Consider the following 26131-nt stretch of genomic DNA (forward strand, 5'->3'; position numbering starts at 1 on the left):
GGCAAATGCTCGCAAGGCGATTACCCGAAGGATAGGCCAAAAGGTGGCAGGTACATTAATATAAGCAGATGCATTTATAAATGCTCCCGTGCCCAAGTAGGCTTCGGGGTGATGATAGACTCCAGTGGCTGCATCTTGCTCGCTTTGCTTAGCTGCTTCCGCCTGGAAGTGAGCACGCCAATCAACAAACTGGCCGGGGTTAAGAATGGAACGGGCAAGCGAGGCCCAGTCTTGGGGGAGGCAAAAGTCCATGGCGAGATCCTGCAGTATTTGGGAAGCGTATGGGCTACCTAACCCGTCCTCCTTGACGGCCCTGCGAAGCTGCTTGATAGTATCTGAGTCAATGGGATACCAGTCGTACGGTTTCTGTGGTGTGGGGGTAAGGTTAAGAGGAAAGCAGCGAAAAGCACGAGAGAAAGGAGGACGCGCTTGCAGAGGGCTTGGTGCGGGAGTGGGGGTAGGGGGAGCGTTGCCCCAAGGGTTGCCTTGAGGTGTAGAAGGCAGCCAGGGGTTGTTAGTCGGCAGGGTGGGAGGAGCGGCGGCAGCTGCCGGCAGTGGCTCCGAGGGGGAGCTCGCTGAAGGGGGAGGCGGAAGTGGGAGGCCCCAAGCGTCGCAAGATGGCGGCACGGTAGGCGTGGTTAAGACACAAGATGGCGGACTAGCTCCGCCCTGTGAAAGGGCAGGGTCTAAGGCATAAGATGGCGGACTAACTCCGCCCTGTGAAAGGGCGGGGCCTAAGGCATAAGATGGCGGACTAGCTCCGCCCTGTGAAAGGGCGGGGTAAGGCGCATGCGGTTTCCGGCCTGGCTTAGGGCTGACGTCATCACTAGAGCACTTCCTCCCCTCAGTGGAAGAAGAAGGAGGAAGTTCGCCATTTTGGAGAGGCTTAGTATTGCTTTGTTTTTGGGGGGTGACTTCGAGCACGTTGTTAATTTGCTCGACTAAGGATTCTGTGTCCGAATCGTGGTCTACATTAGTATCGCTGTCTGAATCTGTTGACTGGGTTGATAGGGCCTCCTTGGATTTAATGGGGCCTTGATCAGGGGGGAGGGAGCCTTGAAGGCAGGAGCGGACGGTTATTAAGGTGGGGAGCAAGCCGGGAGGGAAGCGCTTGTTCTCATGTTCCATGGCGTTGGTGACCCGATCAATAAGGCGATTATAAGTAACAGGGTCCCAAAGATGGCAAGTGGTGAGCCATGGGTTAAAGGGCAGCAGGAGGTCCCAGTATACTTGCAGCTGCCGGACAGACACCTTACAGCGATGTGTGTCTAGGAGACCGGCCAGAGCGCGAACTTGGGGCGCTTGGCATGCAGATAGACGATTACCCATAGCGGAGGGAGAAAAGAAAAAAAAGAGGGGGGTTGATTATTGAGTAAAGAAAATGAGGTAAACCGTGGTTGCGAGCCCGAAGGAGACGGCGAGAATAGAAGGCAGGAGCCTCTAGTAGCGAGAGCAGTTTGGGGGGGCGGTCGCAAAGAGGCACACCGCGCCAAACAAAGAAACAAAGACACAAAGGACCACAGCAAAGTAATGGAGGGGAAGAGGGAGAGCCACTGGAGGAAGAGTGTTAGGAGGAATGGGGAGACATAGGAAGAGAAGACGAAAGGTAGTCAGGGGCAAAAGCTAGGTTAATGTGGGAAAGGAAGAGCGGCCCGGGCGCGGAGCGGCGTGGGAGAGGCGGCTCCGGACGTGGAGCGGCGAGGGAGAGGCGGCTCCGCGGGGCGGCGAGGGAGAGGCGGCCCTTACTTTGCAGGCGAGGAGAAGGGGAGCTGGAGAGGCGTCCGGGCGAGCGGGTGGTTTCACTGGACCGCTGCGTGGAGAGGACTTTGAATCCCAGGGTCGGCTTTTAATCCCAGGGTCGTGGGTTCGGGCCCCACGTTGGGCGCCAGTTGCGGTCGTAATTCATTCGTCTGGGGGGGGGTGGCGGCCGGTCGCTAAATCCTAGGCTCTCAGGATTGCTCGGAGGGTACCGGCGGCGGGGGCTCTTTCCCGGAGGCGAGGGCGAGGCGGGGGACTTGGCCAGGTCCCCGGCGGAGGCGTGCAAAGTATGGAGGGCGGCGAGAAAGGAACAGGCGGGACACGTTTCTTTTTAGGGTGAAGAAACCAAGAGAGTTTATTAGGGGAGAGTACAAGCTTATAACGGGCGGTTTAGAGGGCGGGGTAGCTGTAGAGGTTAAAGGCTTGGATTGGTTCTGAGAGGGCGCGGAGGTTGTCTTTGGTTGTTGGGTGTTGCACAATGATTGGTGCATGCGCACTGGCAGTAGGGGACGTTGCATTGTAACGGAGGGGTTGAGTGGTTAGACGAGGGAGGCGGTCTTACCCGGCAAGCTTCCTCCAACGGTTGGTTTTGGGTGAGGAATTGGGGCCTGCCTCCGGCCTCACCTTCTCAGGCCCGGGGGGCTGTGGAGGGCACTGTCACCCGTACCCACTACCCTCCCCAGGGGTGGATCCGGTCCCCCGGCCCAGGCCCGCCAGGTTGAAGCACGTAATCAGTATCCCGCAGCAGACTTTTGCTCCAGAGAAGCTAAGAGAGGACAAACACCCCAAGAGCAACTAAGAGGGACGTTTTTGAGGAGCTGAGAGAGGAACATCCTGGGAGAAAGCCGTTTTGAAAGCAGAACTCTGGAGCAGATGCCAGCCATGTGCCTTCCCAGCTAACAGAGGTTTATCAGATGCCATTGGCCATCCTCCAGTGAAGGTACCCTGTGTTGATACCTTACCTTGGATACTTTATGGTCTTAAGACTGTGACTTTGTAACCAAATAAACCCCCTTTATAAAAGCCAATTGATTTCTGGTGTTTTGCAAAAGGGCAGCATTAGCAAACCAGAACAGGGGCCTCTCCTCTGCTCACTGGAGCAGTGAAAATCTGCCCAGAAACCCAAAGTGCTCCCTCACCCCAGCACTGATTCCCATCCCCACCTTTAAAACTTGTCTACCTTTCCCAGATCTGTATGTGGAGTTTGAGTATACGCTCGGAGGAAAGTTTGTTGGATGATTTAAAATTTTTCTTTTGTAAAGCATTTTCTGTTTTGTGAAATGACAGTGACAGTAAAAGGAGTGGAAAGATGTGGCACTGACCCTGAGTGCAGGGGAGGGTCCTAGAGCTGCTGACCCTCCCCACAGATTAGATGGCTAGTAGCCTTTTCTCTTCACATCAAAAGGATGGTACAATTCAGTTGATTTGATATAGTTATCAAATTTGTTTCTTCCTTTAGAATAAATCTATAATGTGAATAGATGTTAGAGTCCAATTGGGCCTCTCCACTAACTTACGACTGATGTACCTTTGATTTTATCACCACCCGTTAAAAGAAAGGCTTGCAGAGCTAATTTTGCCACCCGTGAATCATGAAAGTCAAAATTTATGTAGGATGATTATGCCAGTCACAAAAGATTCCATCCATATGAAATGTCCAGAATATACACATCCTTAGGAACAGAAACTAGATTAGTATTTGCCTAAATCGGGGAGGGTTGAGGGTAATTGGGGGTGACTGCTAATGGATACAGGGTTTCTTTGGGGGATGATGAAACTATTGTAAAATTGACTGCAGTGGTGGTTGCATAGCTCTGTGGGAAAAAAATCGAATTGTATATTTGAAATGATTGAATTTTATGGTATGCAAATTAAATACCTTAATAAAGCTGTAATTAAAAAAATTTACAAAGGAAGAAAAAAAATCATATAACCCACAGTAACCAAAGCCAGCAACTCAGCTAGAAGAGGACTCCTAAGCTGCCTTTTGTGCCCCAGCTCTTGGTGTTAATTTTCATTTCCTACACTGTATCTTTGGGTTGATGGCTTCTATTTGTTACCCTTACTAAGTAACTCTGGACATCTTCTTTATTGATGACCCTGTGTGTGCCTGTCCTCCCTCTGATTTCTAGGTTGCCCTTTTTAGCCTCTGTTGTTGTGGTTTTCTGCTTTCTCAGTACTCTACTTGCATGGCTTCTCAGTCTCTGAGACTTAAAGAATCCAGTGGGTTTACTTAGCAGGCCATAATCTCTTCTGCGCATTAATGAAATGTTCACAGATGTGTTCAGCAGCCAGTGTGAAATATTTGCCCAAACCCCTTGGCTTACCTTGTTTACCAGACACTGCCAGTCTGCTTAAACCTTGGATACTTTTGTGAGCCTTGATTATATGTGTTTCTGTGCTAGAGTAAGGTGGAAGGCACAGAGCTAGGTTTTCAGCCTTGCTGCTGAGCCATAGGAACTGGTGAAGAGAAGGAACTCTCCTTATCTAATCTTATTGGTAAGACTTGTTTGGGTGGTTCTGTGGGTCATTGAGTCTCCCTGGGTCTTGTTGGTCTTGTTTCCTGATAGCACAGTCATTTATATATAGTTACATTTGCCCCATAGAATGAGCCGGAACTAAGCACCTTCCGTGAGACTTGCCACTGCTTCATTATTTGCCACTTAGCCGTGACCCTGTTGATAAACCCGAGAGGACTGAGCCTTTCAGATTTGTGCTGGAAAACTGGTCTTGAGGGGTCCGTTTGCTGTAACTCAATAAATAAAGAAGGCTTAGTGGGCACATTAGCTCCTTAACAAAACCTGGAAGCTTGACCCTTTTCCAGAGTGTCATGTTTCATTGGGTTTTGTCCTTCAGACTAAGTGGTATACCCCAGAGGTGGATGGGGAACGGTGCTGGGTTTTGGAATTTATTTGTTCCTGATAGATGTATACTTAAAAAGAAAGTGAATGCGAGGAACTTCGATAGCCCTTTTCTTTTAGACAGCACAAACAGGCTGAAACGTCTGCCATGGGACGTGGTGCTTGAAGAGAGCACCCTCTCTGGTTTGAAAACCAGGTTTGCAACTTAATGGCTGTGAGCCCTTGGGCAAGTTACTTAACTTCTCTGTGCCCCATTGGTCATCTTTAAATGAGGATAATGGCACTGAGCCCATGTGGTTGTTATGAAGATTAAATTAGATAATGTAGATAAGATGCTTGCTGTATTAGCATGTGGAAAATACTCAGTGTACGTTAACTTTAAATTAATAAAATGCCCTATATTCAGACTCAGTGATATAAATTATGTTCATATAGGAGGGACTTAAACGGTTATTGTGAAAAGGAAGACCTAGGAATTTCAGGCGATTAGAAGCTCATAATGAGCTAGGGCAATGAGACAATGGTAGCTATTTTTAAGATAATGTGTAGAGACTCTATATCCAGGCAAGCAGCTTGGTTGTGGAAGACACGCTCTGGGTTGCTTGGTCCTATTGTATTCCACACTATCCAAACCACTTATGGAGTGTTCAAATAGGTTTGGGGGCCTGCTAAGGAGAGATGGTGGTCATACACATTGTTGCATGAGCTGTGACTGAGTAAAGCCTTCAGGGGGAACTGCACAATCACCGTGTTGGAATATTTGCGTCTAAGTATTGGAAAGTCTGAGCTGTACAAGAAACCTCCACCTCCCCTGTGCATCTGATGCCTGAATGAGAGCTGGTGAATGTGGAGTGCCAGAGAGTACACTTCCGCTGGGTGTCAGGAGGAGCTCAGTCAAGATGGGTGCTGTCTGGCAGTGCTGTACACTTTCTGTAAAATACAGTGCGCCCTTAAACACTGCTGGAAGGGTCACCTAGATTTGTGGCAGAGAAGTTTTTTGGATTGACATGTGATGGATGACCTCTAAACTTCTTTTCTTTTTCTTTTTTTTTTAATTAGAGAAGTTGTAGGTTTACAGAAAAATTATGCAGAAAATGCAGTTCCCATATATCTCCACCCATTAACACCTTGTATTAGCATGGTGCCTTTGTTACAGTTGAGGAATGAATATTATTATAATTGTACTATTAACTCTAGTCTGTGGTTTACATTAGGGTTCACAGTTGTATTGTACAATTATATGTTTGTTTTTTAAATTCTATAACACAAATACAACCTTTAAACTTCATTCAACCCTAAGAATCTGTGATTTGATGAAAGGGAAGAAGTGACTGCATAAGTACTTGTTGCTTATGAACTGCGCAAGGCAGAGCTGATGGCCCTAGGAGCTTCTTGCGTTTGCTGCCCGTTATTGCATGCTCTGAAGCAGTCGTGCAACCAGCTGCCCCCCTCAGAAGGGGTGGAAGGTGGGAGAGGAGAGTCAGAGTGCCCTCTGAGGAGGGGTGAGTAGAGAAGGCATGGGACTTCACCCCAACCCCCACCATCCCCATACCCTCATATTTTGGAAAGTTTACGTCTTAACACAAGGATGCCTTGTCCAGGGACCTTCCTGCTAGGAAGGAAGCAGACTCAAAACAGAATCTTGGAAATCCACTTCAGAGACTGAAACCAGGAACTCCTTTGTATACACTGGACTTGGGAGAAAAAGAGAGCTTTAAGGGCCAGTACATTTATGGGTTCAGAAACGGTGTGCCCCCCTGTTTTATAAGCCAGCCTTGCTGTCACCCTGAGAGTTCTGTTAAAGTGTACCTTTGTGTGTGCCACTGGGGTGCAACCACACTCTCTGGTTCTCTTGACAAAGTTTAAATGGACATACTTCCTTTGGGTTCGAAGAGAGAAAGAAACTTCAGTAACTTTGCATTCTAACCATAAAGTGTCTCTTCTCCTTGTCACTCCTATGGTAGAATCTTTTCTCCAGAATAGGATATGGTTTCTTTGGGGCAGCAAGATGAGAAAAGTGGTTGCAAATGTGATTTTCTTTTGTGAACTTTTAAGACAAAGGGGTTGCCCTTTCAACTTTCTTCTGCTGTGCGTAACTGATTCAGCCCAAGAGGTACAGTTTTCCAAGTGGTCACTGGTTTTGAAGTTGTTTTCAACTCGGCTTGGAGTTTCTAGGCAATGTTTCTGGGGAGTTCTCCATTAGACATTCCTCGGGATGACCAGAAAGTTGACAGGTTCTTCTTTTCCTTTGTGAGAAATTTTGCTTTTAATTTATCTATATGTAATCAGCATACACTTGTACCAGGTTCATTTGGTCTTACTTCATGGATCTAGGCATTCCCAAATAAACCTGCCTTTCCTCTTTAGCCGACTTATCTGGAGAACTCTGAACTGATGCGTTGGGATGAAAGATCACTGCTCTCTCTGAGCCCACAAAGCCCTGGAGCTTTCTAGCACTCGGCCCCCTTTGATGGATGCCTTTTTCTTTTATTTTTTTTTAAAGTTTGGAACGATGGGGGTAGGGAAGAGTATGTACGTGAGGGAAAAAGTGAGGACAGATTGAATATTGTTTTATGAGGCGAGAGCATGGTCAGAGTACCCCAAACTTGGCAGCGGCTGCCACGTTGGGTGGGCACGGCGCCAGCCCGGGCAGAGGCCCGCCTGCTGCCTGCCAGCACCTTCCCTCTCTCGGGCTGGATGCCGGTTCACCTGACTCAGCTCCGAGCCTCTCTGCAGTCAGTCAGGGATCCTGGAAAGGAGGGCACCTGTTCTAACTTTAATCCATGGGAAGCCCATGGTTCACCAGCCAAAAAGGTCATCACAGGCCTCAGGAGAGCAGCAAAGCCTGCACACTTCATGAGCACACCCCAGGCGTGGGCCACCTCGATGCTCCCACTCCGATTAATTTGAGCACCAAAGGAGAAGCAGCAAGGAACCACTTTAGTTGAAGTTCTTGTCTTTAGGTCTTCGGTCCCATATTTACAAGGCTTAAAAGAGATTCTCAAGTACATTAAATACATTCTCATCCTAAACTTTCACTTTGTGTATCTGTCTGGTGGGAAGAGGGTAAAGAGGAGTGGAAACATGGGACTGAGAATGCACAGACGCATACACTTAAATCCATTTGAGTGCACGTCTTTTAAAGTATTGCAGTATTTGAAAGGCGGGTGCTGCTGGACCTCCGTGGTTGGTGGCAGCCCTGGTTGTGGGGTGCCCCAGGGTTCCATCTGAGGCCCTCTTGGCACCCCTCAGCCCACCCTCTTACCTCTCCTCCTCTTTTCCTTCCTCTGCGGTGTCTGATACAGGGCAAGAGAAGCAAAAGATTCCTCTGGACCACATTCTCCCTGATGCACTTTGGAAGTGGAAGTTCACTCTCCTGGAGTTTACCAGGTCACCCTCATGCATGAAGACATAGGCCGGTTAAGAGTGACTTCTCACTTTGTATACAGAACGGTGGTGTTTCACTTTGGGTACACCCAGAAGCAACAAAGATGTCCCTAAACTAGTCTGAATTTTATTCAGAAGGTTTAATGTATTAGAACGCCTGAAACTAGTTCCATCCTTTAGAAATCATGTGGGATAAAACTGTTTGAATTTTTCAAACTTGCATGGCTAAGTGGCCTCTATTTAGTTTTTTTTTGTTCCTTATGAAAAACTTGAGTCCTCCATCTGCTCTTACAGTAGAGCAAAGTACTTCATTAGCATGATGGATGGATGGATGGATAGATGGATGATGGATGGATGGTGGATGATGGATAAATGGATGATGGATGCTGGCAAGAACAAAAGCAAATTTTCACAAAATAAGTACCTTAATAAGTACCAGGGAGGAGGGAAGGGAGAAAGATAGAAGCTTATGCATGTGACACTTTTCCTTTATCCCCCAAAAATGAAGAAAATGAGTTTTTAAATGGGGTGCCCATTTTTGTGTGACTGAAACCCTGAATGACACATTTAGTGGTAGATGTGGGACATGCTGTTAGCTTTTCCAACAATTTAGATATGCTTTTGTTCTTATTGTTGGTCATTGTAAGAATTCCAACAGGATGTAAAGATCTTACAGGCAAAATCAATTTACTTTTTCCTCTGTAATTTTGTTAGTTTCTAGCAGCTTCAGTTTAATTCTTTTCTTATTTTTTAAAGTAGAAATGCCTTTAATCATTCTAGGTGTGTTCCTTAATCACAGAAGCCAGGGAAGAGGCTCCCTTCCTTTCTCTTTTACCATCACAATTGAAAATTTGGTTACTGTTGTAAATTTTAAATTTTGGCCCTTGCATGGGCAACCATCCATCTGCTGGCGAGATACATTGCCCAGGGCTTTTCAAGAAATCCCTTAATAGTCCTGAACACTAATAATATTTATATACATTGAGATGAAGCAAAATTTATAGCAGCTTCTGGGGCTGGCTTCAGGACTCTCTAATCCTGACTTCCACATGCTCTCACCGCTTTCCTGAACCTTCTCAGACCGATGAGCACCACCTTCCATCCCTGGAGCCCTCTTATTTATGGAGCCTGTTCTCTAGCAAAGAAGCCACTTCTCCTTTTGATCTCTTCTCCCTCCCCACGGCATCCTCCTTTAACCCCCACCAAGTACGTGATGTGTGTCTGTGCAGTTTGCAGCATTTAACACACTGAAAACCCCTCAACTGGCGATCTATTTGAGAGGAATTGTTTTGCCTTTATAGGCAAAGTGATTTGACCTATTTTAAGATTTTCTGAAATTCTTTCTAAAGTAGCTCCCACCAATGAAATAAAGCTCTCCTTCCCTAGGCCATGTGCAGGTTGTGGCAAGAACCTACAGACCACATAGTTTCGTTTAACACCCCTTGGGGGAGGTGGGGGCTGCATGGATCTGGCCCAGAGAGGCTGTTCCCTGTGGGATGGGAGGTGAAAGTGCAAATGTGTCCACCCAAAATACTGGAAAATACTTTGTCAGGTATTTTCTCTTTTCTTTCTCAAATCAGAAATGCCCAATATTTGCCTTTGGGTATAATTGACCCCAAGCAAGTACATGGAAACATTTTTCTATTGTTTCTTAATGCTTTTGAACTTTTAGTACCACATTAATAGCTATTTGATACTAATGTCCGTTACTTATATCATATACCATTTTTTTTCAATTGCAAGTGAAGAAAACAGGTTTCTGCAAGTAGATGTCGGTCTCAGTCTCTGATGATGATTTTAAGATTCTTAACCTTTCCCTTCCTCCAGTCACAAAACCTGGTGATAGCTTTTGGCTGAGGAGCAGCCTCCTGGGATTTCAGGGCTCTGGGTGAGGGGTGTGCTTCGTCCTTGTGGTTCGTGCCTGAAGCGCGAGAAGATGAGCATCCTTTCTGCATCCCCATTTTATCCAGTCACACGAGCCTCACGGATCCATCCTATTATGTGAACTTCGTAGGGACAACAAAGCAAGGCAGCAGTGCTTCCACACTTCTAGCCTGGTGACTTTTCCTTCAGCTGTGCTCCCTCTAATCGCCGTACTCTCTGCGTTGCTGCCAACGCGACCTTTCTAACACGCAAGTCTGATCATATCGCCCCCTGCCTGAAATCGTCAGTGGTTCCTGTTGTCTGCCCCTTGGCCTAACCCTTTTGGTGCCTCCCTAAGCTGGCCTCGACCCGCAGCCACCGCCTCCTCCGTCATCTGTGACTGGTTCAGGCACCAGTCATCCTGCCACAGGGACTTCACTGCTCTCACGAGCACTCACCTGTGACTTCCCTTTCTTCTTATCCGCCCCTTCCTTCAGCTCTCAGCCCCAGCTTCATTACCCCAGTGAAAGCTTCCCTGGGACCCAGTGCACCCTGAGGACCCTCACTGACTTGAGGACAAGGACTGCCACTGGCACACAAGTGTGGCATGTGCTCGATAAATAACGGATAAACAAATGAAGGTTAGATGGACCTGTGTTCTCTTATCAGTTTAAAAACCTGAAAGGATACATGACTTCAGTGTTTCTTTCAATCTTGAACCTTGAAGTTACTCCCATAGTGGATATATTTGAAATAGTAATCATTTAACCTATTTTATTATTAGATGTTTTCAAGAGTGAGGTCTGACGATAGCATGTGCACATGGTTACGTGTGTAGTGTGTTTATTGCAAATATGCTAGGTTTGTAAATTCAAATTAGTGTTGTCATCTTCAAGATAATCACCTTAGTAAACAATATATGCATCCTGACATTTTAGGAGCGCCTACAACATACAGTTTTTTGTTTTGATTGGAGATAGTTATTCCTTGTACTTTGTGGGTAGATTGGTTTTTAGAAATGTCCAGACGTCACAGAGCGCTCCTTTCAGTGAACAGAATGAGCAAAGAGTATGGCAAAAGCCAAGACAAATGATTTTCTTCTTGGCTTATAGAAATAACACTTAAATAAGATAGAAGTGTACTTCTCTCTTGCATAAAGAAGTCTGGAGATGAGCATTCCAGGGATAGCTCGGCAGCTCCATAGTCATGAAGGATTCAAGCTGCTTTTATCTTGCTCCACCATTCTTAGTATGCCACCTTCTGGTCCAAGATGGCTGCTTGAGCTCCAGGCATTATGTCTGCCTTCTAGCCAACAAAGAGGGGGAAGGGCATGCCCTTTCCTTTTTAAGGAGTCTTCCAGGAAGTTGCATGCAAAAAGTTTGCTTATATCTCTTTGGCTGTAACTTAAGTTATGTGGCCGCATCTGACTATAAAAAAGTCTGGGCAATGTACCATCCAGCTGAATGGCCATAAATCCAACTAAAAATCAAGGTTCTGACAGTAGAAAAGACAAGAATAACAAATAATGGAAGGCTACCTATTGTCTCTCAAAGGTGAAAGTTGCAAAATTATTTTATGCCACGGTATCATGAAGATAAGTCTGTTCTCTTCAGAGGTGACACTGTCCATTTGAGTGTCCGAGTTCTTATATCTGTTTTTTTTTTTTAATTATTTAATCTTCATTTTATTGAGATATATTCACACACCACGCAGTCATACAAAACAAATCGTACATTCAATTGTTCACAGTACCATTACATAGTTGTACGTTCATCACCTAAATCAATCCCTGACACCTTCATTAGCACACACACAAAAATAACAAGAATAATAATTAAAGTGAAAAAGAGCAATTGAAGTAAAAAAGAACACTGGGTACCTTTGTCTGTTTGTTTGTTTGTTTCCTTCCCCTGTTTTTCTACTCATCCATCCATAAACTAGGCAAAGCAGAGTGTGGTCCTTATGGCTTTCCCAATCCCATTGTCACCCCTCATAAGCTACATTTTTATACAATTGTCTTTGAGATTCATGGGTTCTGGGTTGTAGTCTGATAGTTTCAGGTATCCACCACCAGCTACCCCAATTCTTTAGAACCTAAAAAGGGTTGTCTTTTCTTTATCAGATCTACAGCTTCGTGGAGTACACTTTCTCTAACTAACCAGCAGGTGGCGTCCACGAGCCACCTGTTCTCCACAAGCCAGTTCTCCCCTGCTTAGCCTTTTTGGTGAGTGGGGGAGTGAGTCTTGTGGGGTCCAATTGGTGTGCCAAGCTTGCGTGTGTAGTTGGTGTTGCCCGCCCTGTATATGAGGCGTGTTTCTGGGCAGTCAGGGAGGGGGGGTGGCTCTAACAATCAAATCTCCCTGGTGATCCTGGAGTTTTAAAGCTGCTGCAATAGTCTAATCCTTCAGTTCAGTCCTGCCACAGTTTGTCTCTGCCACTGACCCATAAGTCCTTGGTATTGGCGTATGGCTCCTGAGACTTGCAAGTGGGTCACTCTCCCAGGCCGTGCACCCTTGGTCCTCTGTTGAGGGATGACTGTGCTATGTCACAGGTGAGTGCCGTCCCCTCAGGGCGGTTCTGGGCTGCTGGGCTGTGTAGGGAGGCTCCCAGTCTGCTGAAATGATGGCTGAATGGGGCTTTGTTAGTTCACACTGCTCCACCTTCCCAACTCTGGGACAATCAGCTGAGGTTGCAGGGAAGGCTAATGTCCACGCCCAGTTTTGTGGTGTGTGCCTGTTATTTGAAGCACTTCCATCACACTGGGTTGTCTGGGGCAGCTCTGGGCTATGGGGCTGGCGATGGGCAGGAGTGTTTCCTGTCCCCCAGGATGATGGCTGTGAGCGGACACCCCCCTTTTCTTGGGAAGTTGTGGTGTTTAGTGAATTTTCTCAGCCACTGGATTCTTGCCTTTTGTCTCAGAGCTCTCTTAGTTCTGCTCTTGTCTTGACCTGCCCAAATTGCAAGTCTTTGAAGCTTTCTGTATTGGGCTTCTTAGAGTAATTGTTTTAGAAAAAGTAAAAAGGATTAAAAAAAAAAAAAAGGGCCCTCCTCACAGATCTAATGGGTTATTGAAATGCTAAGAGACAAAGCAATTAGGGCCATTAAGGAAAGGTCCACAGGCAGAGAGATCAGCTTTCCTTTGGGATTCTCATATGAGCCTCAGGGCCTGAGCTCTGCCCTTCCCCTTTCTATGTTCACCAGAACTGCAAAAATCCTCCGCTTTTATTTTGGAGTTTTTCATTCTGTTTTTTTTCTATGCCTGTCTTCTCTCTGCTGGGCTGGCTGCTCTCAGATTCTCTGGTGTCTGGTCTCAGTCTATCTATGGTTGGAGTTTGGATCAGTAGAATGAGTTTCCGATAAGAGCTGCCACTGCAGTTCTCCCTTCTCCTTCCCGGAGCTGACAGTCCCTCCTCCCACGGGACTGAGCCTGGCAGGGAGGGGTGTGGGTCCCCTGGCCACAAAAACTTACAGATTTCGCTGATCTCAGCAGTTCCACGTTTTCATGAGTGTTGTATGAAGTATGCCCAAAGTCAGATTGCTCTGTGGTGTCCAGTCCACGCAGTTCCTGGCTTTCTACCTACTTTCCTGGAGGAGTAACTAAAACATATAGCTCACCAGTCCACCATCTTGCCCCGCCTCTCGTATATCTGTTTTTAAATTCACCTGTTTGCAGCAAAAAGGGAACTCTTAGACACAGCTAGTGGGAGTGTAAACAGGTACAGACTTTCCAGGGGGCGGTTTGACCCAACAAGATCAATTCTGGAAGTTTATCCTATGAAATAATTAAAGACGTTCATGAAGATTGCAGTGCTGATTGTAATAATAAAAAGTTGGGAACAAACAAAATGCCTGTGGTAGGAGACTGGTTATAATTACAATACACTGTACCATGGGTTAAATGGTAGTGGGATTCACAATATAATACGCAATATTGACCTTTCAGAATGGCTTGACCCTTTTTTGTAGACATTTATATTTACATGTGCACACACGTGCCTATTTGTGAACAGGTAGCCTGGATGCTCTTTATATTCACTTATCTGTGATCTGATTTTTTTTGAGCATGTGTTTTTATTAGAAAATACAGCCATAATCTTCACTACATAATGCATGTCAGAGTCAAAAATGCACATATTTAAATAATCTTGTATTGTTTTCCAACTCAAAGAAAAAGTAGGAAACGTATAATGCAAAGCAGATTTCATATTTTGTTAATTTATACATTATTTGTGAGTGAGGCTAACAGTCCATAGAGTGTGATCATTACCGCATTGTTATGGAAATAAATGCCAGCTCATCTATTTGGGAGATGAATTGTGGATCTGTATTTATTAGACACTGCTTTCACTTAACTTGAGCATGGAGAGGCTTGCAGGAGATGTTTTCTAATATCCTATGGTTCTCTGTGTTTGGAGACACTGCCTTTCCTCCCACCCACTTTCTTATTCTAAGAGAATAACCATCAGGTCTTGGTGACTTTTTTGTGATTTAATAAAACGTTAGGATGGGTAAAAAAGCTGATTATATCATTGCTTATTTCTCACTGGGGATTAAAGCCTTTAATATGTTACAAGCAAACACAAACTTTCTTAAAGCCATTTTGTAAACCTGAAGGGTATCATCTTCACTATATTGTTGTTTAATCATTTTATTTCTGCACACTAAAGGCTTTTAAAGATTTTTATAAGGAGCATATTTGCAGTGCAGAATGAGAAGGGCCTAATGTTTTTTAAGACAATAAAAACCTTATTGTTCACATAGGGCTTTCACATTATCACATGCTCCTCAGACAACCTTTTAACATGTTTATTATTGCCCCCATTTTATAGATGAGAAAAGAGAGAAGCAAGGTCAGAGGAGCTAGTGACTTGTCTCAGACCAAGCAGTGAATAAATGGGAGAGCCTGGACTTTAAACTCTGGTCTCCTGACTCAAAGATCCGAGTTTTTTCCTCCCCTGCTGTCTTAGTTTCCTGGGGCTGCCATAATTAAGTATGGCAAACATGGCAGCTTAAAACAACAGAAATTTATAGTCTGTAGGTTCTGGAGACTAGAAGTCCAAAATGAAGGTGTCAGCAGGGCCCCTTCTGGAGCCTGTAGGGGAGAATCTTTCCTTGCCTCTCCCGGCTTTTGGCATTTGTTGGCATTCCTTGCATTGTAGACTCATCGCCACAATCTCTACCTTCTTCAGCTTCGCATGCCCTTCTCCCCTGTGTCTCTCTGCCTCTGTGTCCAGATTTACCCTTTCTTATAAGGACACCAATATTGGGTTAGGACCCATCCCAATCCAGTTTGTCCTCCTCTCAACTAATCACATCTTCCAAGACCCTATTTCCCAGTTCCCAGGACCGGGGGTTAGAACTACAACCTATCTTTTGGGGAGACACATTTGCCCCTTAGAAAGAGCCTTGAGGAAACTCTGAATACAAGTCTACAATCCAGCCACTTAAGTCTAGGGTGGGCCGATGGACACAGTGACCTTCCTCTGGGGGATTTCATGAGCGTTTATGCTCCATTGCACAATCTGGGGCAGCCTCCCGGGGGAGCCGCCCTGCCCCCTCTTCCTGTCCCTGCAACGTGCCCCGCAAAGTCTCACCGCCCCCTCTCCCTGTCTCTCCCCGCAGTGTGCCCGAGTGCGTGCGGGAAGCGAGCATGCACCGAGAGCAACGAGTGCTGCCACCCCGAGTGCCTGGGCAGCTGCAGCGCGCCCGACAACGACACGGCCTGCGTGGCCTGCCGCCACTACTACTACGCGGGCGTCTGTGTGCCCGCCTGCCCGCCCAACACCTATCGGTTCGAGGGCTGGCGCTGCGTGGACAGGGACTTCTGCGCCAACATCCCCAGCGCCGAGAGCAGCGACTCGGAGGGCTTCGTGATCCACGACGGCGAGTGCATGCAGGAGTGCCCCTCGGGCTTCATCCGCAACGGGAGCCAGAGGTCAGTCCCGCAGCTGCGGAAGCCGCCCGTCCGTGGGGACCCACCTGGCGGGTGGCACGGTCCTGGCTCTCTGCTGTTCTGTCCAACTGGGCCCACGGGGAGGTTAATGAGGTGTGGTCGGTTGGTGAGAGCTAGCGTAAGTTCAATTTTGAGCAGATTCTATGAGCAAAAAAAAAAATTTTTTTTTTTTTTCAGTTTATTTAATACTCAGGGTTAGAAGTATAGTGCCTGGCCAGTAGAAATAAATCCCTGGCTTCCTGGCTCAGATACTTCAGTTTGCTGTAGTCCTGTAAACTGAGGAAGTTGTCATCTGAGCCAAGGGGTGATGGTAGCTCTGGATTTTTCTTGCCCCTGGTGCTGTTCAGTTCTACCCCAGGGAAGGCTTTGGGTGCAAGAGGGAAAGCAAGACAATTCCCCAGGAGCATCCTCAAGGCCAGCTACCAGGCCCAAAAAGTCTCTTAGGGCGAGCTCAGGAAATGTGCCTGGGCTAGCAGCTGTAACAGTCAGCCGTAGCTTCAAGTTTCTCACGTTTTCCACCAGTGCCTTTTCCTTTCTCTTGCCCCCTCCAGCTTCCTCTTGTGCAGTTTTCTTTGAATCCCACATTTTCCTTCTAAAACTGAGAAGCAATAGAGTCCGTTATAATAAATGGTGTCCCTCCTGTATGCACAAACGAGACTTCTCATAACATAAATTTGTCCTTCATTCCTGGTTTAGAAAAAGAGATTTTAGCATCATTACAAAATGTGGGGGCTATTCCTGCGGACGCAAAGAAAGACTAGAAGCTGGGGTTGCTGTTCCCCTGGATCAGAACAGAGAACTGTTAGAAAAGATTTCGCTCAGTTTTAACGGGCCAAGTATTGCTTCATGAAATAGCACCACGGGACCCTGAAATTTCTGGGGACTTCAAAACAAAACTATTTTACAAATACAAAAATACCATTAGAAAAAATAAGGACTCCTTTTGAACATAATGGGACACTTCACCTGCTTTTTGCTGCCATCTGTTTCTGTAAACTACATCAAGCATGTCTTGATAAAAGGGGTTCGGTTTCTAGTGTAATATTTGGAGCTCTCACTCCTCCCGTAGTAGCCTTACTTTGAAGTAGCCTTAGCATCAAAGAAAACATGATATTGCACATTAGGCACAGAACAATGCTGTGCCTGTGATAATTTCAATAACCATTGTAATAGTAAAAAAAAAAAAAAATTTGCTCTGAACACTAAAATGATAAATGTGTCAGGACTTCAGTGGGCCATGAACTATATTTATTCCACCCAAAATAAGACGACATTTCACTCACATTTTCTTGGCAGCCTGAGGAGGTAAACGGGCTTTCCCAGTGCATACCTTGAGCCCCATACAGTGCAAGCAAGCAGTGGGTCACCCATAATTCACGTTCCTCATGAGAGAGGGGGTTGTGGCGGGACAGCCAGCCATGAACTTGGTGTGATGTCCTCTTTGTCCTGTGGACCCATTTTTCTGTGGTGGTTGGAGATGTTCAGTCACTCTGCAGCTACTAGTGTGGTGGGCAGTGTGGGGACGTTGTACGTTTGACAGTGTATGAAGATAAATCAGAAACATTCAGGAAAACACTGTAATGTGTGTTCTTCAAAGAAGTGAGTCCTTTTCTTCCCCACCCGTTTTCACAGTCTGTCACAGCGACAGGTCTACCTTTTCTATTTTAAGCTAAAACACCATCAGGAAGAAACAAATCCCCCTCTCTCAGCCTTTAAGGCCTGCTTGACGCTTACTTTAAAATATTTATTTGTTTATACTGTTCATATCCTCCCTGTTCCAGAATGGATTTGAGGAAGCTTAATTTATAAACATGGAATCAGAACACTTCCTGAGGAAAACATTTTTTAAGTGCTAGATTAGTCCTAGACACTTTGACGAAGGCATTTGGTTCAAAAATTGATATTTTCAAAAGGGTGAGGGGCAAACTAAACCGTATGGTTACCTTACAACCCAGCTTTGCCCTCCTGGACATATATCACAGAGAAACAAAAACCTGTGCACGATTGTTCACAGCCGCTTTATTTGTAATAGCTGTAAATGGGAAACAACCCAGATGTCTTACAGTATAAATGATAAAGCAGATTGTGGTATATCCACACCATGGAATATTAGCAGTAAAAATGAAGCAACTATTGACACAGCAACTTGAATGGACGTCGAGGGCATTGCACTGAGTGAGAAGAGCCAGTCTCAAAAGTGCACATTCTGCGTGATTCCGTTTATATAACATTCTCAAAATGGCAAAATTATAGAGGTAGAGAGGAGATTAGTGGTTGCCTGGGGTTAGGGAGAGTTGGGGGATGGAGAGGAGGTGGGTGTGACCAAAAAGGGGTAGCATGAGGGAGATCTTTGTGGTGCTGGAATAGTTCCTGCTGCTTGATTGTAGTGACACGTGATACAGTGACAAACAACTATCGACACACGTTGTCCTTTGTTAATTTCCAGGTTTTGCTATTGCATTATCAACTAAGAAAGACATAACAAGTGGGGGAAACAGGGCATAGAGTACACAGAACCTCTCCATATTCTCTGTAACTTCCTGTGAATATATAGTTATTCCAAAATAAAAAGTTTTTAAAAAGGGGATAAGGAGGATTATATGGTATGTAGGTAAATTAGAAGCAATAGAAGACCAAAAACCAAAGCAAAACAAAACAAACAACGGCCGAAGAGAAATCACTGCCTGTGAAAGAAATGAGAATTTGAGTGTGAAGTCCAAGGAAAGAATTCCTCCTTTGAGAAATTCAGTTCTTTGGAAACCTTGCCTCCCATCTCCCAACATGAAATAGGAAAATACCGGGGAGATTTCGTTAACTAAAACACAACCCTGTATTTTTGCCTTAATTATGCAAGAAAGTTCCAGTGGGGGGAAGTGGACTCTAATGAAAAGATCTGTAACTTACAGTGTTTTCCTGAATGTTTCTGATTTATCTTCATGAAGTTTAAAAGATCATTTAGAAAGAATAATATAAACTTAATAGATCTCTCACTCATACTCCTGTCACACACACATCCCTTAAGGTTGTATCATGTATTTTGTTTGGAAACCAACCCAATTTTCTGATCCTACTTCTGTGTATTACCATAGAGCCCCGAAGGTTCAGCAGCCCTCATGGAATAGCGTCCTTTCCCTATTTCCTAAATGATGGTAGGTAAGCAGGAAATGTGCCACTCTTTACTCTGCACTTAAACGCAGCTCAGTCGTCCCGAACTCTCGGTGGTTTGTGGCATGTTCGGGATAGCATTTGAAATAAGAGCTTATTACAAAGTAATGGAAATTCCTTGCTTGTATTGTGCATGCAGAGTAAACAACATTTGGATCAATTTACAAGTTTCTGCAAAACACTGTCAAGAAATAATTTCAGTTGTGCTTGAGCAAGAAAATAATGGATCTGTGCCTTTGAAGGATCACATGGCTTTCGGAATCCTTCACTGGGCTTTGCTGGGGGGTGTTGACTGCAGGAAACAGATTCCTGTGAGTGACAGAGACACTGCCATCCCTTTGCTGTCCCTCTCACCTTTGACTGTCCCAGCTTTTCCCCCAGGGGTGCACAGACAGAGGCCGTGGCCACAGAGGGCTGTCCTCAGTGGCAGCCCCCAATTCCCGCAAATTGCTTTCTCCCACATGGAACCAGCTGGCTCACTCATCAACAACCTATGAAACACACATGCCACAAGGATGTATCACAGATTTTTGTCTGGAAACAAGCAACAAGTTTTTCCTTTGTAGCCACTTTCTCCTGTTGGTTGCAACATGCATGGATTATACTGGGCGGGGTGGGGTGAGGGAGCTGGGGTTGAGATGGGATCACTTGAATGCTTTAAGATGATCTTTTTGTCAATGTGTACTGTAAAAACAACTAAAATAAAAGTTTAACTTGGTAGTTTTTTTATAAAAATGCAAGGAGACAGACTCAATCCTCTGTGTTTTGGCTTGGTTCTTTATCTCTGACAGCATGTACTGCATCCCTTGTGAAGGTCCTTGCCCCAAAGTCTGTGAGGAAGAAAAGAAAACAAAAACCATTGATTCTGTTACTTCTGCTCAGATGCTCCAAGGATGTACCATCTTCAAGGGCAATTTGCTCATTAACATCCGGCGAGGCAGTAAGTATTCCATCCCACTTGGAAGACGTGGTGGGATCTCTGGGTTTTCTTTTTTTTTTCTCCTTTTTAAATTAAATTCAGTTTTATTGAAATATATTCACATACCATACAGTCATCCACGGTGTACAATCAGCTGTTCACAGTACCATCATATAGTTATGCTTTCATCAACCCAATCTGTTTTTGAACATTTTCCTTACATCAGAAAGAATCAGAATAAGAATAAAAAATAAAAGTAAAAAGAACACCCAAATCATCCCCCCATCCCACCCTATTTTTCATTTAGTTTTTGTCCCCATTTTTCTACTCATCCATCCATACACTATATAAAGGCTATGTGAGCCACAAGGTTTTCACAATCACACTCTCACCCCAGCTACATTGTTACACAATCGTCTTCAAGAGTTAAGGCTGCTGGGTTGTAGTTGGATAGTTTCCGGTATTTACTTGTAGCTATTCCAATACATTAAAACCTAAGAAGTGTTACCTATATAGTACATAAGAATGTCCACCAGAGTGACCTCTCAGCCACTGAAACTTTATGTTGTTTCATTTTGCATCCCCCTTTTGGTCAAGAAGATACTCTGAATCCCACGATGCCAGGTTCAGATTCATCCTCAGGAGTCGTATCCTGCGTTGCCAGGGAGATTTGCACCCCTGGGAGTCAGGTCCCACATAGGGGTCTGGGTATTCGTTTGTTGGTGTTTTTCCTTTCTCTGCCCCTGACTCACAACTAAAATATGGGTCTAGAAAAACAGTATGGTCCATCAGCCTCATGTGTGACACCTCTCCTTGGAGTTTCCCTCAAAGATAAAAACCAGGTTGAAAGGCAGTCTGTTTTATAGCCACTGGCATCACTTTTATTTCTGCAAGGAGGGTCATCCCTTGTCTTTCTTTGAGTCACACCTGGAGCAGGGAGGCGTGTCCGACACACACAAACCCCAGCAGGGACTGATGGAGCAGAAGAATGGCTCAGCAGACTCCAGCTGTAGCCAAATCCAAGCATCTTTAGTCCCAAGAGTTTTGTTTCCTCGGTGGTTGTATTGGGGAGATTGGGAAAAGCGAAGAGTTTGAGTGACAGCACTTTAAAATTTTAAGTCTCAAAGTGTAGTTGAGCTCCAAATTTACTTCTGAGAGCCAAAGCGATGCAAGTATGTGTCACCATATATTTCAAGCTTCTGTTTTACCCTGGTGGGATCCCTGTTATTTGCATTCCTGATAAGTTGTTTTTAAATTGCATTTGTGTGAATCATTTCCTATTGACTTATTATTCCCTGGTGTTTTCACTTCTGGTCTTTATTGGATAAGCATTTCTAATCATGTTGCCTTACATTCTCTGCCACTGGGACCACTTGGAAAAGGCACTGATAGTTTTATCAGATAGAATAAATATAGTAAGAAGACCTTGAGGTTGACAAGAATTTTTTTTGTAAGCCCTTTTGTAAAGATTTTTTTTTTTTTTACTGTTTGAAAACAAATGACTAATTCATTTATTCTGTGAAATTTGCTCTTCCTTAATAATTGTTAATGAGGGGGATGCATTGTTACAGTTTAGAGAAAGATGGTAGAAACAAGCTTTTGCTTAGTTCTTTTGAATTTTTTGATATCGCTTGTTTTTCACCACCCCTCCCACCAGCCTCCTCCCAACAACAAAGATAACGTGTCCACACAGCTAGAACATCCTTACCCTCAGGTACTTCTACAGTTTTGTTTTGTTTTGTTTTGTTTTGTCCTACTGTATTTCTTAACTTATTTTTAATTTTCTCTCCCCTAGAATGCCCCTTTTAAGTGCCTAGTCCTTTTTTTAAAATCTTTGATCCATGAAGTTAAGTCACGGAGAAGTATAATTTGAGAAGGAATTGGTACATATTCAAGCAGGGTGATGAAATGTGTCTTCCAGTTTATGTACAACACAGGAAATGAGGTGGATTTCCAATGAAGGGACATCACTGGAAAGGAGTTTTCCTGGCCTTGCCTGAATGGCATTCGTCCTACTACATAAATAAAATTCAGAAGTTCTCCCTTAAAACATCATCTGCAAGCAGCCTCTAGTCTTTATAACTTAAATTTCTCCTTAATTTCTCCTGTAAAGCCATTAAATTATACATTCAATGTAGACCCTAACCCTCCAGCAAATTAGCCTTATTTTTTTATTTTTAAAAATTCAAAACAAAATAGAATCTTTTATCAAATCACCCTTCATGAATCATACAAAGTAAGTCTGTGAATCGAGCCTCACCCAATTCATTATAGTATTTCATACAATTTTGACATAAGTTGAACTGAAGTTTAGTTTTTTTAGAATTTTCTGTGATAAAAAGGTAGGCTAAACAAGATTAAAAGAAAACTGTTGATATATATCATATTGTTTTAACGTGTTTTAACATCTGTTTTTCCAACTAATTTTTATTTGTGAAAGTAATTCACAAGCATTACAGAAAACTTAGTGACACAGAAAAACATTTTTTAAATCACATACCGATAGGCTTTAACATTGTGGTGTCTTTTCTTCCAGCCATGGTAAGATGGAATCCTTAAATATCGATTCCTATGTCTTAGGAACTAGCATCAAAATGCAGCAAACGTACTTCCATAACGTGATCGAGAAAATATTTTTTTTTAATCCTGCCCTTACCCTGTGGAAGCAGTACTCCATATTGACAGAGCATATTAAAAGACATTTCCGTGGATCGGTTGGCCTTAGCTAATCAGCAGTTTCGTATTTAGGATTTTACGTTGTGGGTTGCTTGGTCAGTACCCAGCCTGTTAGAAACACCCTCCCATGCCCCTTGGGACCTGGGTTGGAAGTGGTTGTTGACGGCCAGGTCCGGGGAGGGATGTCCAACATCTCCGAAACAAGACTTGCCACTTAATTGCTCTCCCCACACGGTTTTAAGAAACAAAGGATGTCACCCTTCTATGAAGTGGACTCATAGTCACGCTGTCCCCTCTGGATTTAGATAACATTGCCTCGGAGCTGGAGAACTTCATGGGGCTCATCGAGGTGGTGACGGGCTACGTGAAGATCCGCCACTCCCATGCCTTGGTCTCCCTGTCCTTCTTAAAAAACCTTCGCCAGATTTTAGGAGAGGAGCAGCTAGAAGGGTAAGTGCTCCAGATTGCACGAGCCAACACTCGTGTGTCACAGAATAAATCGTGTGCTTTAAAAATTCTGTATTACTAAGGTAAAAGGTTCTTCCCATCCCCCCTTTTAATAGAGATGAAAAGGTGACAGACGGGCTGCCTGGTCAGAGCCCTGCCTCAGTGACAGTCCCGCTCCTCGAAGGGAGTCAGGGAGAGTCATGGGTCTCTATCCTTAGGACTGTGCTGTTTTAGAAAAAGGAGATTTTTGGGGTATCATATGTAAAATATATATGTATATATAACACACAAAATTTGCCATTTTATGTATATAATTCAGTTATTTTTAGAATAGCGTGGAACCATCACCACCTTCTATTACCAAAACTTGCTCATCACTCCAAATAGACACTCTTACCTGTTAAGCAATAACTCTCCATTCCCCCTTCCCGACCCCCAGTAACCTGTCTCTGTGAATTTGCCTATTCTAAATATTTAATAGACACGGACTCATACGGTATTTGTCCTTTTGTGTCTTGCTTGCTTCACTCAACATGACATCTTCAAGGTTCATCCACACTGTAGCATGTACCAGAATGGCATTCCTTTTTATGGCTGTATACTACTTCTATCGTATAGATATACCACACTGTGTTTATCGATTGATTTGTTGATGGACACTTGGGTTAGTCACACTTTTCAGCTGTTGTGAATGGTGGCTCCTGTGAACATCGGTGTTTGAGTCCCTGCTTTCAATTCTTTTGGATGTATGCCTAGAGGTGGGACTCCGGGTCATGTGGTAATTCTGTGTTTAACTTTTTGAGGAACTGCCAAACTGCTTGGAAAATGGAAATGTTTAGGTTTCTCCTCTGTAGTGACCCATCAGTCAGGGTAGCATATCTTGGGGGGGGGGGGGGGCAAGGGGCAGGGAGCTGTCAGTGAAACAGTGGCCAGGGATGCTGGAGGGGCTCCTTCTGCCCAGGGTGACAGGAATCCGTCTAATCTGCTTAACTCCTAGTGAAATCACATACATGACCCTTATTTGCCTCAGGATGCTCTGCTCTACTCTGTAAAGTATATTGCAGGTTTTTAAAATATATTGGAACATAAGAAATTTGGAGGAGTGTGGATAATTTGTTGTTATAAAGAAACCTTGAGTCACAAAATTGCTTTTATTGATTAGCTTATAGGATTTGCACTATTGATAAAAGTGTTGCCATCTGCAGAGGTGTGCTATGTGATTGGGATTTTAAAATAACTGTGGGCTTTCTGCCGAAGGAGAGGAGCTCATGTTTATTGCCTTCACAGTTTCTTTTCAAGAGGGAGCCCATGTGTATCTTTGTTTATGTGCTTTTCTCTTCTCCTGCTGCTCTTTAAATGTAGCTCCTGCCTGGCTTTAAGCTAACGCTTTGAAATAAAAGGAGACTTATCCATTAATGAGTAAATTTCTTATAAAGAGGATTTGGGAAAATAATTGAGGGGGGACAAAAAAGAGGTGGGAAGTTCATGGGGATGTGATCTTTGCTGGTTTATCTGCCCTGACTTGATAAAGTTACCTCTTAAGGGTTTCTTTACAGCCCTCCCTGTTTTTCTCAGGCTAACTCTTGGTCAGTCTTAAATTCTTAAAATTCCATCATCTGATATAGCTAGAGAGAGAGGGGGCAGATCTTCATTCCATCCTTGAAAAGCACACTGTCCTCCCCATTGGGTACACTGATCCTTTAGAAAAACTCCCTTTGCATTGCACATCCAGGGAGGCTGCCCCTGCACCCAGTCTCAGAGTATCTGAGGTCATTTACATGGTGAGCTCGAGGTGGCAGTTATTGTTTGTTGTATTAAATTTTAAATTGCAGCTCATTTTTTTTTTTCCCTCCAAGTAGTGTTTGTGTTGGTGGAATCCCCAGTGTTGGTCAGCACTTTCGCTTTGGCATATTGGCATCTCAAGCTTTCCCACTGCTAAATACAAATTTCTTTTTTTCAGGGTGAGCAGTGTTAGGCCTAGAGGTGCAAGCTGAGAGAAGAGTTTAATTCATTCATTTTTATTAGGAATTATTACAAGATGCACTTACGTTCTAGTTGTATGTTGACTAAGAGTACATGCACTTAAATAGAGCTGACGTAAATCCTGATTTTTACTTCCAAGAATATTTAGGATGTATTTCTCATTATCTGCAACTTTTTTAAACCAAAAGTATCAGTGGGATCTTTTTTTTTTTTAAATCTTCATTTTATTGAGATATATTCACATACCACGCAGTCATACAAAACAAATCATACTTTCGATTGTTCACAGTACCATTACGTAGTTGTACATTCATCACCTAAATCAATCCTTGACACCTTCATTAGCACACACACAAAAATAACAAGAATAATAATTAGAGTGAAAAAGAGCAATTGAAGTAAAAAAGAACACTGGGTACCTTTGTCTGTTTGTTTCCTTCCCCTACTTTTCTAGACATCCATCCATAAACTAGACAAAGTGGTGTTTGGTCCTTATGGCTTTCCCGATCCCATTGTCACCCCTCATAAGCTACATTTTTATACAACTGTCTTCGAGATTCATGGGTTCTGGGTTGTAGTTTGATAGTTTCAGGTATCCACCACCAGCTACCCCAATTCTTTAGAACCTAAAAAGGGTTGTCTAAAGTGTGCGTAAGAGTGCCCCCCAGAGTGACCTCTCGACTCCTTTTGGAATCTCTCTGCCACTGAAGCTTATTTCATTTCCTTTCACATCCCCCTTTTGGTCAAGAAGATGTTCTCTGTCCCACGATGCCAGGTCTACATTCCTCCCCGGGAGTCGTATTCCACGTTGGCAGGGAGATTCACTCCCCTGGGTGTCTGATCCAGTGGGATCTTTTTCAGGATGCGTGTTACCGCTCAGGTGTTTTGGGAGGCTTCAAGGTAAGTTTGGGTCCCTGCCCTGCCTTAGGATTTTAGATGGGAGGGAAGACAAATGGGCCTCAGGTTTCCACCACCTGCTCCTGATCAGCAGCCTCTGGAAGGGTTTAGTAGCTGTGAGGACGCTGGGCTTCCAGTCCTTGGTTTCTGCCTGCTTCTCCCTCATTAGCCAGGGCTCTTGGGAATCTTGCCTCTGTGGATGGGAGTTTTTCTCTCTTGCCT

General features: G+C 44.4%; 1 protein-coding gene across 3 annotated transcripts in view; it reads left to right on the forward strand.

Annotated features, from left to right (window-relative positions):
- Window positions 1–26131, forward strand: part of IGF1R (insulin like growth factor 1 receptor) — a 342034-nt gene that overhangs the window by 254332 nt on the left and 61571 nt on the right. For all 3 annotated transcript variants that reach the window (XM_037832932.1, XM_037832933.1, XM_037832934.1), the window contains 3 exons: window positions 15492–15804; window positions 19779–19927; window positions 22888–23032. In XM_037832932.1, coding sequence (XP_037688860.1) covers window positions 15492–15804; window positions 19779–19927; window positions 22888–23032 — 607 coding nt within the window. The remainder of the gene's footprint in view (window positions 1–15491; window positions 15805–19778; window positions 19928–22887; window positions 23033–26131) is intronic.

Source organism: Choloepus didactylus, chromosome 4, assembly GCF_015220235.1.
Source record: "Choloepus didactylus isolate mChoDid1 chromosome 4, mChoDid1.pri, whole genome shotgun sequence".
In the NCBI taxonomy this organism is placed as follows: Eukaryota; Metazoa; Chordata; class Mammalia; order Pilosa; family Megalonychidae; genus Choloepus; species Choloepus didactylus.